The sequence below is a fragment of the Rhamphochromis sp. 'chilingali' genome (assembly GCF_963969265.1).
Source record: "Rhamphochromis sp. 'chilingali' genome assembly, chromosome: 11".
In the NCBI taxonomy this organism is placed as follows: Eukaryota; Metazoa; Chordata; class Actinopteri; order Cichliformes; family Cichlidae; genus Rhamphochromis; species Rhamphochromis sp. 'chilingali'.
The window spans coordinates 3,019,048-3,033,908 of NC_137938.1; the positions used below are offsets into that span (position 1 = coordinate 3,019,048).

At 44.2% G+C, this 14,861-nt stretch overlaps 1 protein-coding gene across 5 annotated transcripts in view; it reads left to right on the forward strand.

Annotated features, from left to right (window-relative positions):
• Nucleotides 1–454: 454 nt before the first annotated feature.
• Nucleotides 455–14,861, forward strand: part of enpp2 (ectonucleotide pyrophosphatase/phosphodiesterase 2) — a 76,240-nt gene continuing 61,833 nt past the window's right edge. For all 5 annotated transcript variants that reach the window (XM_080897528.1, XM_080897529.1, XM_080897530.1 and 2 more), the window contains exons 1-2: nt 455–568; nt 1,244–1,349. In XM_080897528.1, coding sequence (XP_080753654.1) covers nt 551–568; nt 1,244–1,349 — 124 coding nt within the window. In that variant the 5' untranslated portion in view covers nt 455–550. The remainder of the gene's footprint in view (nt 569–1,243; nt 1,350–14,861) is intronic.

Sequence of the window (14,861 nt, forward strand, 5' to 3'; positions counted from 1 at the left end):
CTATGGACTTTCAGTCGTATGTCTCTTCCTCAAAATTCGAACCGCGACAACATAAATTAATTAATAAATGAACTTTTGGTTAAATTTAGGCTTCGGCGTATATTTTATTCATTTCTAATTTCAAGTAAAAATCTTGGAACTGACCCAGCATCAGTTTCAGGGCCCGAACTTTAGTCAAGTTTCACTTTTACAGAAGCGGTTTGGCTATAGACGAGTGTCGGCAGCCAAGAGATAGAGATTATTGATACACTGTAAAAAATAAAAATAATTGTCGTGTTTCTTAAGCACCTTACTGTCCTGTGAGTAAATACTCTCAGTCGGAGCTAACCGCAGCTCAGTGGCTGTGGAGACGTTTCCTGTCTCAGCCCGGAGCCCTCCTCCACAGCTGCACCAATCAGAATCCTGTCCGCTCCTTTCAGTCACCTCCCCCTCCCTCGCTGCTGTTCCTCTTCAACGGTCCTCCTCTCCGGTGGTCCTTCGGTGTGGAGAGTCAGCATCAGTCACTCACGGACCTACAGCGCGGTGCAACACCGAGGACGCACAGAGGAACATGTTGCTGCACAAACTGGTAAGAGTCCATGTGCAAGAGTTTTAACTGCAGCTGACTTCCGAAAAATCTGCATGTTTTGTGCGTAAATCCCCGTGCAGTGACGCGTTAGACCGCGTGTTTCTTGGTAGTTTGCGTTATTCTGCGTGGAACCTCTACACCCCGGTGTCCTCCCTGCTGATGAGCATTTGCAGAACAATTGTGGACTCTTCTGTCATTTCCGAAAGGCCACAGATCTGTCAAACTATCAGGCGATTGTGATGCAGCTGAGGGGTGGTCTCTCTCCACTTTGAGCTCAGCACCCCGCGGTGTTCGCAGGTCACGGGGGAAACCTGCAGTTTGTGTTACACCAGCTCAAATAAAGCTTTCATGCATCACAAACTTCTGAAGCTCGTTTATGAGCAGCCAGTGCAAACAAGTCAGTCAATGGTGAAAACGGGGTTTGCAAATGAAAAGTGCTTGAAGTCAAATACGTGACATGTTGCTGTTCCACTGCACTGTGTTTGCTCGCTGATGAATAAACCTCATGACCCTTTCACTAAGATCTCAGGCGGAGCACTGCAGGTGGAGTGTGAATGTAGGCTGCCATGAATATCTGTAGCAGAAGAGTAACTCTTAAATCCCAGCTTGAGCACCACTGGAAGATGCAGCCTGTAGACTGTATGAATGACTGATGTCGGTACTTTGTGTCCTCAGCTTGTGTGGACCCTGTCAGTCCTGTGCGGGGCTGACATGTGTTGGGGTTTTGTGTATGATCGGCCCAAACGCTCAGGAGAAGACGGGACCTCGGCCAGGACAGAAAGTGAGTACGCTGCTGTAACTACACCGACCGCTGATGTCTGTGTGGACTGTATGGTGCTATAAAAATAAGAACTCATGCATGTAGATATGAGTTTTGTTTTCCCAAGTTATGGTGTTTTATGATACTTAGTGGTTGGTGGTATCAAAATGAAGTCATTTTGACAAACAGAAAATTAGATTTTCATGTTTAACGGGGACCTATTCTGATATAGGTCCCACCTCCATATTTTATCCAAAATATTTATTATTGTAGGTCAAATTAATCCAGATTTATCTGCCTCAATTTACTCTGTTATGAAACAAGCTGCTTTAGGTAACCTCCCTTTAAGCCCACTTTGTTCTGGTTGGCCACTCCACGCACACAGAAGGTTTAAACATAAGGCGGCCGACTGTATAAAAAGATGGATGTAGCTACTGTTGACATGTCTGTGAAGTCTCGTCATGAAGCATTTTCACTGTTACTGTCTTGGTATAAAAAAAATCTGATGTGATGGGTGTCGTGTTATTCAATTATACGCGGGTCCACTGTACGATTCATAACCACACTTTATTTTCTTGTTCTTGCTCTGCCCCCACATAACATAACATTCTCTACAGAAACACACCGGTCTCGCCCTCTAGCTGCCATCAGCCTAACTACACTGACCGGCTGCATTAACATCTACTGTACAATGCAATTACACCACATCTCCCCTTTCTAGAATCAATGGGTAGACTACCATTGACTCACCAGACCTTAGAGGGTTATTCTGCCTCTGTGGCTGGAAGGTCTGGTCCTGCGCTTACCTGTAAGGAATACTATATAATGAAAATCTTAACTCTAATTAACCCGTTAAGTAACACAAATTCTTACATGCTAACACGTCACACCACCTGCATTTCCCAACTTCTGAACATGCATATTTGAAAATGACAACCTTTTAGCTTTTACACTTTTACCCATATTGTGCAAACAATACTACGAAAGAGGGGTATTCTTGTATAAAACAGTCCTTTCCATCTTATCCGTTATAAGTCCAATCTGGTTGGTCTCACAACCACTCTTCCGGATCTGGTTCTGGGTGTAGATGGAAGCTCTGGAGAAACTGTCTCTGGCATGTCCGTGGAGCACTGCTCCCCGGCTTCTGCAGATTCTGGCTCCCCATTATTGCTCTCAGTTTGGTCTGGAGAGTGTTTCATGGGAACAAGATGCCGACGATTCCGCCTAATTGTCCCACGAGGTCCCTCCACGAGATATGATCGTGGTGTGGAGTGGCTGCCAATAACGGTGCCGCTGGCTCTCTGGTCTGTTATCCACACTTCTTGGCCTGGAGTGAGCGTGTTGAGGCTGCGTGCGCGATGACGAAGGTTATATGACTGTGCCTCTTTAGTCCTCCTCTCCTTTTCCCTCCGGGTGACAACCACACTATCAGGAAGTGCGGGGTCTAGCAGAGATGGCAGTATTGGCACTGTGGTGCGAAGCCGTCTCCCCATCAAGAGTTGGGCTGGACTATAGCCATTCTGCAGTGGGGTGGCTCTGTAAGCGAGCAGAGCCAAGTGTGGATCAACAGCTTTCCGCAATAGATTCTTGACAGTCTTAACTGCTCGTTCGGCTTCGCCATTGCTTTGGGGATATTTCGGGCTGCTTGTAATGCGACAGAAGCCATACACTTTTGCAAATGTCTCAAAAGCTGCCCCTGAAAACTGTGGCCCATTATCTGTTACCAGCTGCTCGGGGATCCCATGTCGTGCAAAAATCCCTTTGAGATGATGGATCGCGTCCTCTGACCTTGAAGGTGTGAGAGGGGCAATCTCAACAAATCTTGAGGCATAATCCACGACAAGAAGGTAGGTTTTCCCTCTCAGCATAAACAGATTGGCTCCTAGCTTTTGCCACGGCCGCCCCGGATACTGTGATGGCATCAGCGGTTCTGTGTGGTTTTCTCTCACTTGGCAACATGTCCGACAGTTAAGGACAAGCTCATTTATCTGCTGGCTTAGCCCTGGCCACCAAACCGACTGTCGTGCTCGCTGTCTGCACTTAACCACTCCCTGGTGACCTTCGTGCAGTCTGGTGAGCACATCAATTCTCATAGTTGCAGGTATAACCAACCTGTCCCCTTTGATTAGCAGACCATCATGTACGGTGAGGAACGCCCGTTCTGCCCAGTACAGTCTTAGCGCTGGTTCGCTGTTGAAATGTGTGGGCCATCCTTCCTCACACAGCTGCATCATGCGAGCACATACGCTGTCCCTCTCCAGCTCTTCTCTCAGCTGCTCCAAGAAATTGTTGCTAGCTGGCAGATTGTCCATCAACATGTCCACGTAAATATTTGTGCTCTCCAACAACTCCTTGTCTTGAAGTGTTTCTTTTGCTTTCACTGGAGATCGTGAGAGCGTGTCAGCTGTCCACAGGTGTTTGCCTGGTACATGCGAAATCGAGTAGGAATATCGCATGAGGCGCATCCTAAAGCGTTGAATTCTGGGAGGGAGCGCATCCAGAGTTTGTGCCCCCAGCAGACTTAGCAGCGGCTTATGGTCTGTCTCCATTTGAAAGTGTTTGCCAATAAGAAAGTTGCGGAACCGCTCACAAGCCCAGGTCAGACCTAAAGCCTCCTTTTCAACCTGAGCGTATCTCTGTTCCGTTGCAGTGAGGGAGCGTGACGCGTAGGCAACAGGTCTCCACTCCTCGTCCCATCTTTGAAGCAGCACACCCCCTAAGCCATACGATGATGCGTCCGCTGACACCTTGCAGTCACGGCTTGGGTCATACATGGCCAACACTGGCGGTGATGTGAGCGCATCTTTCAGGTTCTGAAATGCTCTAGCCTGGTCAATGTCCCATCTCCAGCAGTTTTTCTTAGACAGTAAGTCTCTTAGAGGTTTGTCCCTCTCTGCGAGCTGTGGGATAAACTTTCCAAGCTGGTTAACCATTCCCAGAAAGCTCCTTAACTCACTCACACTTTGTGGCTCCTTCATCTCCCTCACAGCCTGGGTCTTGCTTGGGTCAGGGCTGATACCGCTGGCTGAGAGAACATGCCCTAAAAACGTCACCTGCTGTTTCGCGATGTCGCACTTGTTAATGTTTAGGGTGATGCCAGCTTTTTGGATCCTGCCCAGCACAGCGTGTAGGCGACAGTCATGCTCCTCCTGCGTTCTGCCCCAGACCAGCACGTCGTCCATGTGGCAAACCACCCCTTCCATACCATCTGTGACCTCTGTGACCATCCTGTTCTGGAAATGCTCCGGTGCTGAAGCAATCCCGAAGGGCAGTCTCTTGAAGTAATAACGCCCAAACGGTGTGATGAAAGTGGTGTATTTGGCTGAGTTTTCCGTCAGAGGTATCTGCCAAAACCCCATGTTAGCGTCCAGCTTGCTGAATATGCTGGCACCAGCCAATCTGCCCAATGTTTCCTCCACCGATGGCAGTATGTACTTCTCTCGACACACTGACTCATTGAGGTGTGTAAGGTCGACACATATGCGTACATCTTCTGTCTTCTTCGGTACCACCACCATGCCTGAGCACCAATCAGTTGGCTCCTCAATCCTGCTGATCACCCCTAGTTCTTCCATACGGGCCAGCTCCTGCTTAACTTTGTCCATCAGAGGCAACGGGATTCTCCGTGGCGTCTTCAAGGAAAAAGGTTGAGCTCCAGGTTTCAGTTTGATGTCGTACGGCTGACGTACTTCACCGAGACCACTGCACAGCTTTGGGTAGCACTTTTTAAGCGTCTCTATAGTTATGCTCTCCAGACGAGCCACAAGCTCCAGCTTGCTAATAGCAGGTCTCCCCAGCAAAGCAGTGTGCAGGTGTCTGATGACAAAGACATCCTCAAGTATTTCTTTGTCTCCCTTCCTCAGTGCAAGCTCACTGACACCAACGACATCCAAACGACTCCTCCCGGGACCCAGCAGAGCCTTGGTTGATTTGTGGAGACTGGGGGGGTGGTTGTGTCTGTAGAGCTCCTTAAACACCTTAAGGGGTAGGACTGTCACATCGGCTCCTGTATCAATTTTAAATGACACGTTTTTGTTGTTTATGCTTAAGTCGACAGTCCACGGCTCACCCTCACACTTAACACTGCCCAGGAACAAACCATGTTCATCCTCTTCAACCTCATGCACTGTTTTTGGTGCCCTGCATACACGCCTGTAATGTCCTTTCTTTCCACATGCATGGCATTTCACTTCATTCGCTGGACAATCCTGCTTTGAATGGGATGGAGCGCCACCACATTTCTGACAGGTTGGCCCTTTTCTGCCATCTTCTCGGAATCCACGTGTTTTAGCTTGACGACTATCAGTCTGGAGCAGTTTGGTTCTAACAGGCTTACGACTGATTTTATGCACTCTATCTACTGACTTAGCATCGCTAGCCTCACCTCTAGAGTCACCTCGCAAGGAGGATTGTTGTCGCTTTACCTCTTCACTTTGCCTCGCCATGTTGATAGCCCTCTGCAAAGTCAAATCTGGGTCAAGCTGCATGCGTTCTGACAGCCGTTTGTCCGTGAGACCGACAACGAGCCTATCCCGTATCAGCTCATCATGTAGCACTCCATAGTTGCAATGTTCTGCTAGCGCATACAGTGCTGTCACAAAAGCATCCACTGTCTCATTGTCTCCCTGTCGGCGCATATTGAATTTGGCGCGCTCATAGATCACATTTTTCTTCACAATGAAAAAAGCCTGGAAACCATCACGTACCCCCTCGTACATTGTCCTTTGCTCCGCTGTTAAACTCAGACCGCGAAGCACATCGTCTGCCTCATCTCCCATGCAGTAAATCAACGTGTTGACTTGGTTTTCCTCCGAGCTGACGTTCAAATTACTGGCGAGACGGAATCTCTCGAACCTCCGTATCCATTTGGACCACTCCTGCGGTTTTGAAAAGTCGAAGGATTCCGGTGGCTGGATGCTGAATGTCGCGCTCGGCCCCGCCGGTGCTCTCTGTGCAGTCTCATCCGCCATATTCTCCCCTCGTTATCCCGCGAGCTCCGCCAGACACAGGTTCGTTCAGTCGAGGTTATATGGATCAGTACAGGACTTCTGACACCATGTCGTGTTATTCAATTATACGCGGGTCCACTGTACGATTCATAACCACACTTTATTTTCTTGTTCTTGCTCTGCCCCCACATAACATAACATTCTCTACAGAAACACACCGGTCTCGCCCTCTAGCTGCCATCAGCCTAACTACACTGACCGGCTGCATTAACATCTACTGTACAATGCAATTACACCACAATGGGAAGGGTGAGACTCCTTGTTGTCCGGTGAGCTCGTCAGTTTTAAAACAGCGTGATCCAGATTTATGAAACAGACTTTATTCGTCATTCAGTGCAAAATGAAACCAGTGACTGAGACCATAAACTCAGCAGTAAAGTGTTTACAGAGGTCAACTAAAAAAGCTGTCTGCCCACAATCTTCCATAGGACCACGAGCCTTTTTGCTATCATGGCTATCGCCATCTGGTGGCCTTCAGATAGAATGCAGGGTCAAGTCACTGATGTCCATTTTTAACTTTTTTGAAACACACTCCGTACGTCTACAGATTTTTTGAAACAGAAGTCAAGTTGCAACAGCTGAGCTTTCATAACTGTGCTCTTCAAACATGATCACTTCTAACTTTAGCAGAAAAGACATGGCAGCTGCCAAAACTCGACTCAGACCTAATGCGAGAACTTTATGTGTGGTAGTATTTATTACACAAACAGAAAGTCAAAGACCAAATAGATCAGCAAAGTTTTTATTTCTTTATCAAGTTAAAATGCCAAAAGCCAAATTTCTTCTTCATTGCTGTAGTTGCTGCTTATTGAAGTGATTTTCTTTAAGATTGCTGAAGGTGTTTTGACAAAATGGGCAATTTCAAGGCAGGTTGTGACATTTTTCTCACAGTTTGTCTTTTACAAGAAAGATTTCTTAATAGAAAAATCAGTTTTCTGGTGTACGGCAACTGAGAAGAACTGCAGTGTGTTACTTTGGAGCATCAAGCTCATGTGAAACAACCCAGTTTTACTCAAGTCCAGCAGCACAAACACGAGAAACAGCATTAGACGCTTTCATTTAGCTGCCAGAGTGGCTCAGCACGGGGAATGTGAAGTGTGTTTTGGATATGCTTGAATATGTCTTGGCCACGTGTAGGGAGGACATACCTAACTTTCTGCTCCACGTCCAAGACACAAGGTTGTTTTTTTTCTGTTTTGTTGAAACACTGTAAATCTGTGTGAGTCTCAGGTGCAATGAGTCGCCCAGCCATCGACAGGAGTGACATCTCCAAACACTAAACGAAAGCAGCCTGAGTGGGTTGTGTCTGCCGGTGCATATGAAATGGACGGACTGAGCGTGTGTTGGTGGTTGTTACAACGATCAGTGTGACCCTGTGAGGTGGTGAGGGAGGGAGTGTGTTTGTGCTGCTCTGCATTAAGTCAACATTAAGAGCTTCAGAGCTCATTTTCAGTCCCAGATTCTCAAACACAGACTTCTGCTGCACTGCACCGTAGACTGTCGCAGTCTGCGACGGCTGCAGCCGTTTCTGGGATTTCTGTGTGTGTATTGGCTGCATGTTGTGAAGAAATTAAAAACTGAATTTGTTCACTGTGTTCATCTGGATCTGGAAGGAACTGTGGACGTTTTGTGATCTCTATTTGCCTTTCCATTCTTGTAATTACCAGTTTTTCCATCACACTTCAGAATCTCTCATTCTGAATTAGAGCAGGGCGATATGGTCAAAAATATTTATCACGATATATATTTGAAAATTTGCGATAACGATATAACCGACGATATAATTGACGCGAGACAAAACACAACTCTATCATCATCATCCATTTATTTTCACTTAAACAAGCAGCTGTTTTTTATGTGCATTAAAGCTATATAAAAATTTAACAGTGCAAATGCAAATTCCTTGCTGACAGTTTAACCAAAAGGCATTTCCAGTAGAAATGGGCTGACATGTCCTGAGCATAACCATGTATAATATCCACTGAAGTTAAAAAGAGGTGCTTTGCAACATTAAACTGCAGTGTGCAGTACGCATTTTTCGGACCATAAGGTGCACGGGATTATAAGGCACATTAAGCGAAACAAAGCAGTCAGATAAATCAAACTTTATTAAACTCATTCTTCTTGCTTCCTCCACTTCTGTACCATTGATTCATTAATGTTGAATTCTCTGGCAGCTGCTCTATTCCCATGTTGTTGCAGTATATTAATGACTAACCTCATATTGTGGATGGATTATCTCAGTTGTTCTCCTGACTGAAGTTTGGTCCGTTTACAGCATCCTGCCATGCGATTGCATTTGTCTCTAACCATCAGGAACCTTCACGTTAACTTTTATAAGTGGAAAAGTGTTAGCGTTCATCCTCCAGCTTCACTGTTTATGCTATGCTAACATAGCTGTGTCGCTAGCGATCACATAGCACATCATTATATACCAGCTAGCCCAACTTCAGTATCCCTACAAACGTCACTGCTGTTTAGTTTCCTGTAGTGATGTGTCGGTCGCGAACGAAATGGCTCTTAGAGCCGGATCTCTGACGTGAACGACGTGAGCCGGCTCCTTATCGCGAGCCGTGGGTTGTTTTTTTTTTTTTTTCTTTCTCTCACCCTCTCTCTCGCACTTTTTTCCCGCTTCACTCCGCGTGCGAGCCTTGTGCTGTGTGCCAAGGTTATTATTGTTAACAAAAACTAACGAAATAACGAAAACTAGAAGTGAAAAAACATTTTCGTTAACGGAAATAAAAATAAAAACAAAAAAAGGAAAACTAACTAAAACTGTAATGAGTGTTCACAAAACTAACTAAAATTAACTGAATTTATAGCAAAAATGTGTTTAGTTTCATTGATGTGTGCGTGTCATACAATAGTTAAGGGTGAAAATGAAGTTTAGTTTCCAGATTTTTTCTTGCTGTGTCTCATTGTGCCAGCAGGTGGCAGCACGTTAGTTGAGTCGTCTGTGTTGCTGCTCCGTCCTCGCGCAGAATCATGTCAAGAAAAGTCGGGAGAAAGCGCCAGAGTCCAATTTGGGATTACTTTGAATATGACTGTGTTTTGGATAAAGCAAGTGTCTTGTAGTGGAAAGAGACAAATTATGAGGGACATTTCTAAAGGGGAAAAATCCCACAAACCTTAAAGTGCACTTGAAAAGCTCGCACAAGAAGGCTAACCTAGCTTACCTTCAGAAGGTAAGGGAGCACACTCAACCCTCATCCCAGAAACAGAAGCTAACCCAGGCAAGGCAGCGTGATGCATCCCGAGACAACAGGATGGGGACATCTACATAACTGTGTGAGTCAATTGCCTTCACAAAGTTTATCAATTCACTTGAACCAAAATTACGAACACCCGGTGCTGCAAGAGTTAATAGTCTCATTGGGGCCAAGATATAAATTTTATAGTTGCCTGGTATCAATGGTTGTTCATCTGCCTTTGTTTATTTATTTATTTATTTAAGGAACCCATAGGTGGGAATGTGAGTTGTCTGTCTCTGCGTGTTAGCCCTGCGACAGACAGGCGACCTGTGCAGGGTGCAGGGTATGGTAGCTGGAATAGCAACATACCCAAGGATGAGCAGAAGAGCATGACTGATATGATGAAACTGGGATTTTGTTACACTTAATTATTGCAAACACAATTAAAACTATAACTGAAACTAATCAAAACTAAACTGAAACTAAGGATTTTCAAAAAAATAAAAACTAAACTAGCAAACAACTGGTAAAAACTAATTAAAACTGATATAAAATTGAAAATCTGAAGTCAAAACTAAATAAAAATAAAAACTAATGAAAATTGCAAAACTATTAAAACCCTGCTTTGCCCTGGGCAGAGGGGGGAGGGTTAGGGGGTAGTTACACTGACAGTAGCACAGACGAGACAAAGAGAGCCAAGGACAACAACGTCACATTAGAAAGGTATAGTAATCGTCCACAAAAAACAAACAACAAAAAACCAAACTCTTGATTCTTTTGCTTTGATGTAGTTACTTATCTAAGGTGGAAAGTTTTTTTGTTTTTCTTGTTTGTTTGTTTGTTTTGTTTTTGCTTTGTTTTATTATTTGCTTCGAGCCCTGTGTACAGGAGCTGCATGCAAAAAGATCTTTTGTTAAAAGGGTTGGCGTAATAAGCAAATGCTTCAGCCAATACCTTTTGATTAGCCTTGTCTCGTGCTTTCTTGCTTTGTGGTAGATCTTTGTTCTGTCTTCACTGAGATATTTGAATGCTAATCAATAAAATCAAATCAAAACTATTTTCAGTTGCAGATGATAAAGGATTCAGAAAGTTTATTCATGCAGGCCCATATGACAGAGAATATGTCTTCTTTTTGTTTTCATATTATAATTTATATTTAATTGTGTTGTGGTTTGCAGTGTTTTGTGTTTCACTTTAAATTTGTTTAAAACGAAAAAGCAGAAAAATAGTTTAAATAGTTTTAAATAGTTAAAAGTTGAAATGTGAATAGCTGGTTTTTGTATTATATGATTTATTTATTACATTTTATGTGGAGTGAATAAATAAAAGTATATTTACGATGGCCCCTACAGACGAAGCACGTACAAACTCCAAAACACGTAAAAACTCCAAAACACGTACAAAACACAACAGAAGTGCTCCAGGATGCTGGGCGCAGTGTTGAGCTTTTGTTACCTAGTGGCTACACAAGCCAGCAAGTACCAACGACCTGATTTGGTGTGTGGTAGTAACAGGTAAATTAACTTTTTTTTAAATTATTTGAGTGCTTGTGTATAAATACACAAACAATACACACATGCTTTCAATTGTGTAATTTAAGTGATCTAGATAGCTCTGTTTGGAAGTTCAGTTAACTCTAGGAATGTGCTTTGGAGTTTGTACGTGCTTTGTCTCTAGGGGCCACCGAATAAAATGCCCGTGGTTGTCCTCTTTTACCTGTGCCAACATATCCTGTAATACAAAAAAACAAAAATCAAACAGAGAGAAGAATTGGCTCCAAGGTATGGTTTTCATCATGTCATGCACCAGTGAGATGTTCATTGTTTGTAATGACAGCAATATAAGATTATACAGTGTTGTATACCTCGGGGCAGTGTTTGTACTGATCTCGCCATTGAAGGCAGATCTCAGTTGTGTACATGTTTAAGTACTGTTCTCTGTACTTTTCCGAGAAGCTGCTCCATGTGCAGATGCCTGTGTAAAGCACAAGCAAAAAACAAAAACACAAACATTTACATTCTGCCAGTGAAAAACATGTGACAACAGCAAAAAAAAATGTACATATAATTTCATAATTTACTGAAGCCCTTACTGTGAAGCCCCCTGAAGTGTGCCCGTCTTCTGAAATATTCAGTAGACACAAGGTCTCTGAACATGGAGCACGCCAGAGCCAGTTTGAAGGCTGTGTCCCCTTCGTGTAGAACAACCTCTTCCAATATGTCGATGAGGACACATGCTGGTAACTGTAAAATATGGGTCAGGCAACAATAATGAAAATACAAAATCTGTCCACCAAGTTTCAGAAATATGAGGACTGAACATACATTACATTTAGGGCTGGGTATCGTCACTGATTTCTAGAATCGATTCGATTCGATTTGAATCTGGGAAATTTTGCCTCAGACAGTCAGAAATATTATAATTCAGATCAGTACATTTACATCTTTTTGTATCTATATAAAGGAAGCTGACACTCGCAAGACTTTATCAAAGGTGTGAGCGTCACAGCAGAGGCCTTTGTGTCAAAGCAGCTGAAGATAAACACAGAAAAACATGAAGGTGGTTTTCCTGTTCTGGATTTTATAAAAATATTCTGCAGCACATCAAAAACAAAAGAAAATCATTAATCAACTTATGAAACATCAGAGTCAGCGAGCTGTCGGCTTTCAGCCCCGACCGTGTCCGTGCCGTCGGGTGAGAAAGGCGACGTGTCACTGATTCTGATCTGCGGGTCCGCGCTCTGTGTTTACGTCTTTGTGCAGAAGCCGTGTACCTGCTCTCATTTACGGTTTTAAATGTTTGGTGGTTGTCAAAATTTTGTGACGTTTCACCTGAGATTCTGGAATTTTGGGCAAAATACATTTATATAAAAAAATCGATTCAGGATTTTAATGAATCGATATCACTACTGAATAATGCCTCTTTCTGCCCTGATGGTGCTGCCTGTGATTATAATTACTAATTCAGTTACATCAACAATTTAAATAAAAGGGAAAATAAAGAGATTACCTCCAGTATAGGGCACCTGTCAGCCTCAGCCTTTAATGGAAAACATGATTATCACATTACATGGAAATGAAGATTACCACCATGTATGTAAACCTGCATTGTGATGAATAGTCTCAACAGTTCTGTGGTTATATTCTACAAATGGTTTTCTCATTGTTGTCCTCTCTCACCTGTCTAATTAGACTTGGTGAAGGCTTGGAGGAGGTCGCCTTTGGTACCCTAAAGCAGAGGCGGAGCCAGACATTTGAAACACCCGGGGCTTAGCCCTGAAGGGTAGTATGCATGTGGGATTTTTTTTTTTTTTTTAGGGGGGGGGGTAGAAATGACTGAAAGATTAATTGGCTCTGTTTTGAGTTTTGTTTTTTTTTGTTTTTTTTGCCTGTCCCGTTTGGCTCTTTTGCATCAGAATTGTTGTCTAAAGGCAAAGAAAGATGCCCAACGGATTTACTTTACCAAATTGACCATCCCAGCCTTGCCGTAATGGTCCATTTGATTCACCTTTTATTGTTCATTTTATTTTCACTTACTGAATACGGGACAGACTTGACTGGGGGAAAGAAGGGGAGAAAGAAAGAGGGAAAGAGAAACAGCTGAGAAGAGGGACGGGGGAGAAGGGCAAAAGACAAAAACCAACAGAATGAGCAGAAAAAGAAAAAAAAGAAGAAAAAAAAATGCATCTATCGATCACCTGGATCACCTGCTGAGAAAGAAAAAAGAAAACAAGCAGAAGAGAACAAGAGTAATAGAATAAACAACATCACAATGATATATGGGAATATGACAGTAAATACTAAATGTTAAACATTATTGTGCAGCACATAAGATCAACAGAACACAGTGTGCTTTGAGGTAGGAGCCAAAAAGGGTGTAGTTTGTGGGTGTGATCACCCGTGTGTACACCTGTGAGCATGGACGCGCTTGTTTTTTTTTTTTAAAAGGTTCCTTCATGTAATAATCTGCTAGAGGGTGTGGGGGGGCCACAGCCCCGTCCTCCAGGGCATGAAGCAGGTATGGAGGAGATCAAAACTCCAGACATCCAGAGGCCCCCAGAACACAAGAGACCAAGGACGACCAACAGAGGGGCAGCCGCGCCACTGTCCCGGAAAGAGCTGAGGAGAGTCCCAGATGAGGGCTCACTCAGCAGCCGCGGAGCAGAAGCCAGGGGGGGTTGCAGTGACGCGCCCGTGAGCTCCACCGGCAGCCAGCCGTGCCTGAGTGACCGAGCCCCAGGCCGAGAGGCCGGGGGCACCCCACCTCCGAAGTGGCCCGAGCGAGCCCCAGGCTCCAGGCCCCGATAAGCGGCCGCCAAGGAGTGAGCCGGTGTGTACCTGGACGCCCATCCCCGGACACAAAGAACCACCAACGCACCGATGTCTGAGGGGGTCCGCCACTGGCAGGGGAAGTGGTGGTAGGGGGAGATAGGCCTCCATACCTTGGAGGGCCTTTTGAGTTTTGTTCAAAAAAGAATGACTTCATATAGGGAAAAATATATATCACACATGCAGGACACCTTAAACTAGTTTTTTAATTAAGCAGCAAGGCAGAACAAAGTCGGGGCTGTATCAAGACACGAGGACTAAACCCCAATTCAACCAGACCCAGAACTGATCCGGAATTAAAACAGGACTACAACAGTTCAAAATCAGGACTACTGAGGACTTAACCAAGACAGAACCAGAATCAGAACTAGATGATAGTAGCACTAAAAATCATCATAGACCTGCACAACACTTATTTTTTAATTCTACCAAAGTACAATATTTAGATTGAGAAAAGTTTATATAATTATTTAGCCTTGTTGTGCAAACAAGCTGCATAACTTAATAAATATAGAATTTGAAAAATAACAAACCTAAAAAGAAACACTAGGTACGAGATACATGAGGACCTATGATACGGTGATACTTTTGGTAAACGACCATTTGACTAATTAGTGATGGGTCGTTCGCGAACGAAATGGCTCTTAGAGCCGGCTCTTTGACGTGAACGACGCGAGCCGTCACGTGGGGTTTTTTTTTTCTTTCTCTCAGCCTCTCTCTCGCACTTTTTTCCCGCTTCACTCTGCACGCGAGCCTTGTGCTTTACGCTGGGCAGAGGGGGGAGGGGCGGTAGTTACACTCAGTAGCACAGGAACAGAGCCGGAGAGAGAGAAAGAGAGGCAGGGACAACAACATTAGAAAGGTATAGTAATCATCCACAACTATTTTCAGTTGCAGATGATAAAGGATTGAGAAAGTTTATTCATGCAGGTCCATATGACAGAGAATATGCATGTTCTTTTAGTTTTCATATTATAATTTATATTTAATTGTGTTGTGGTTTGC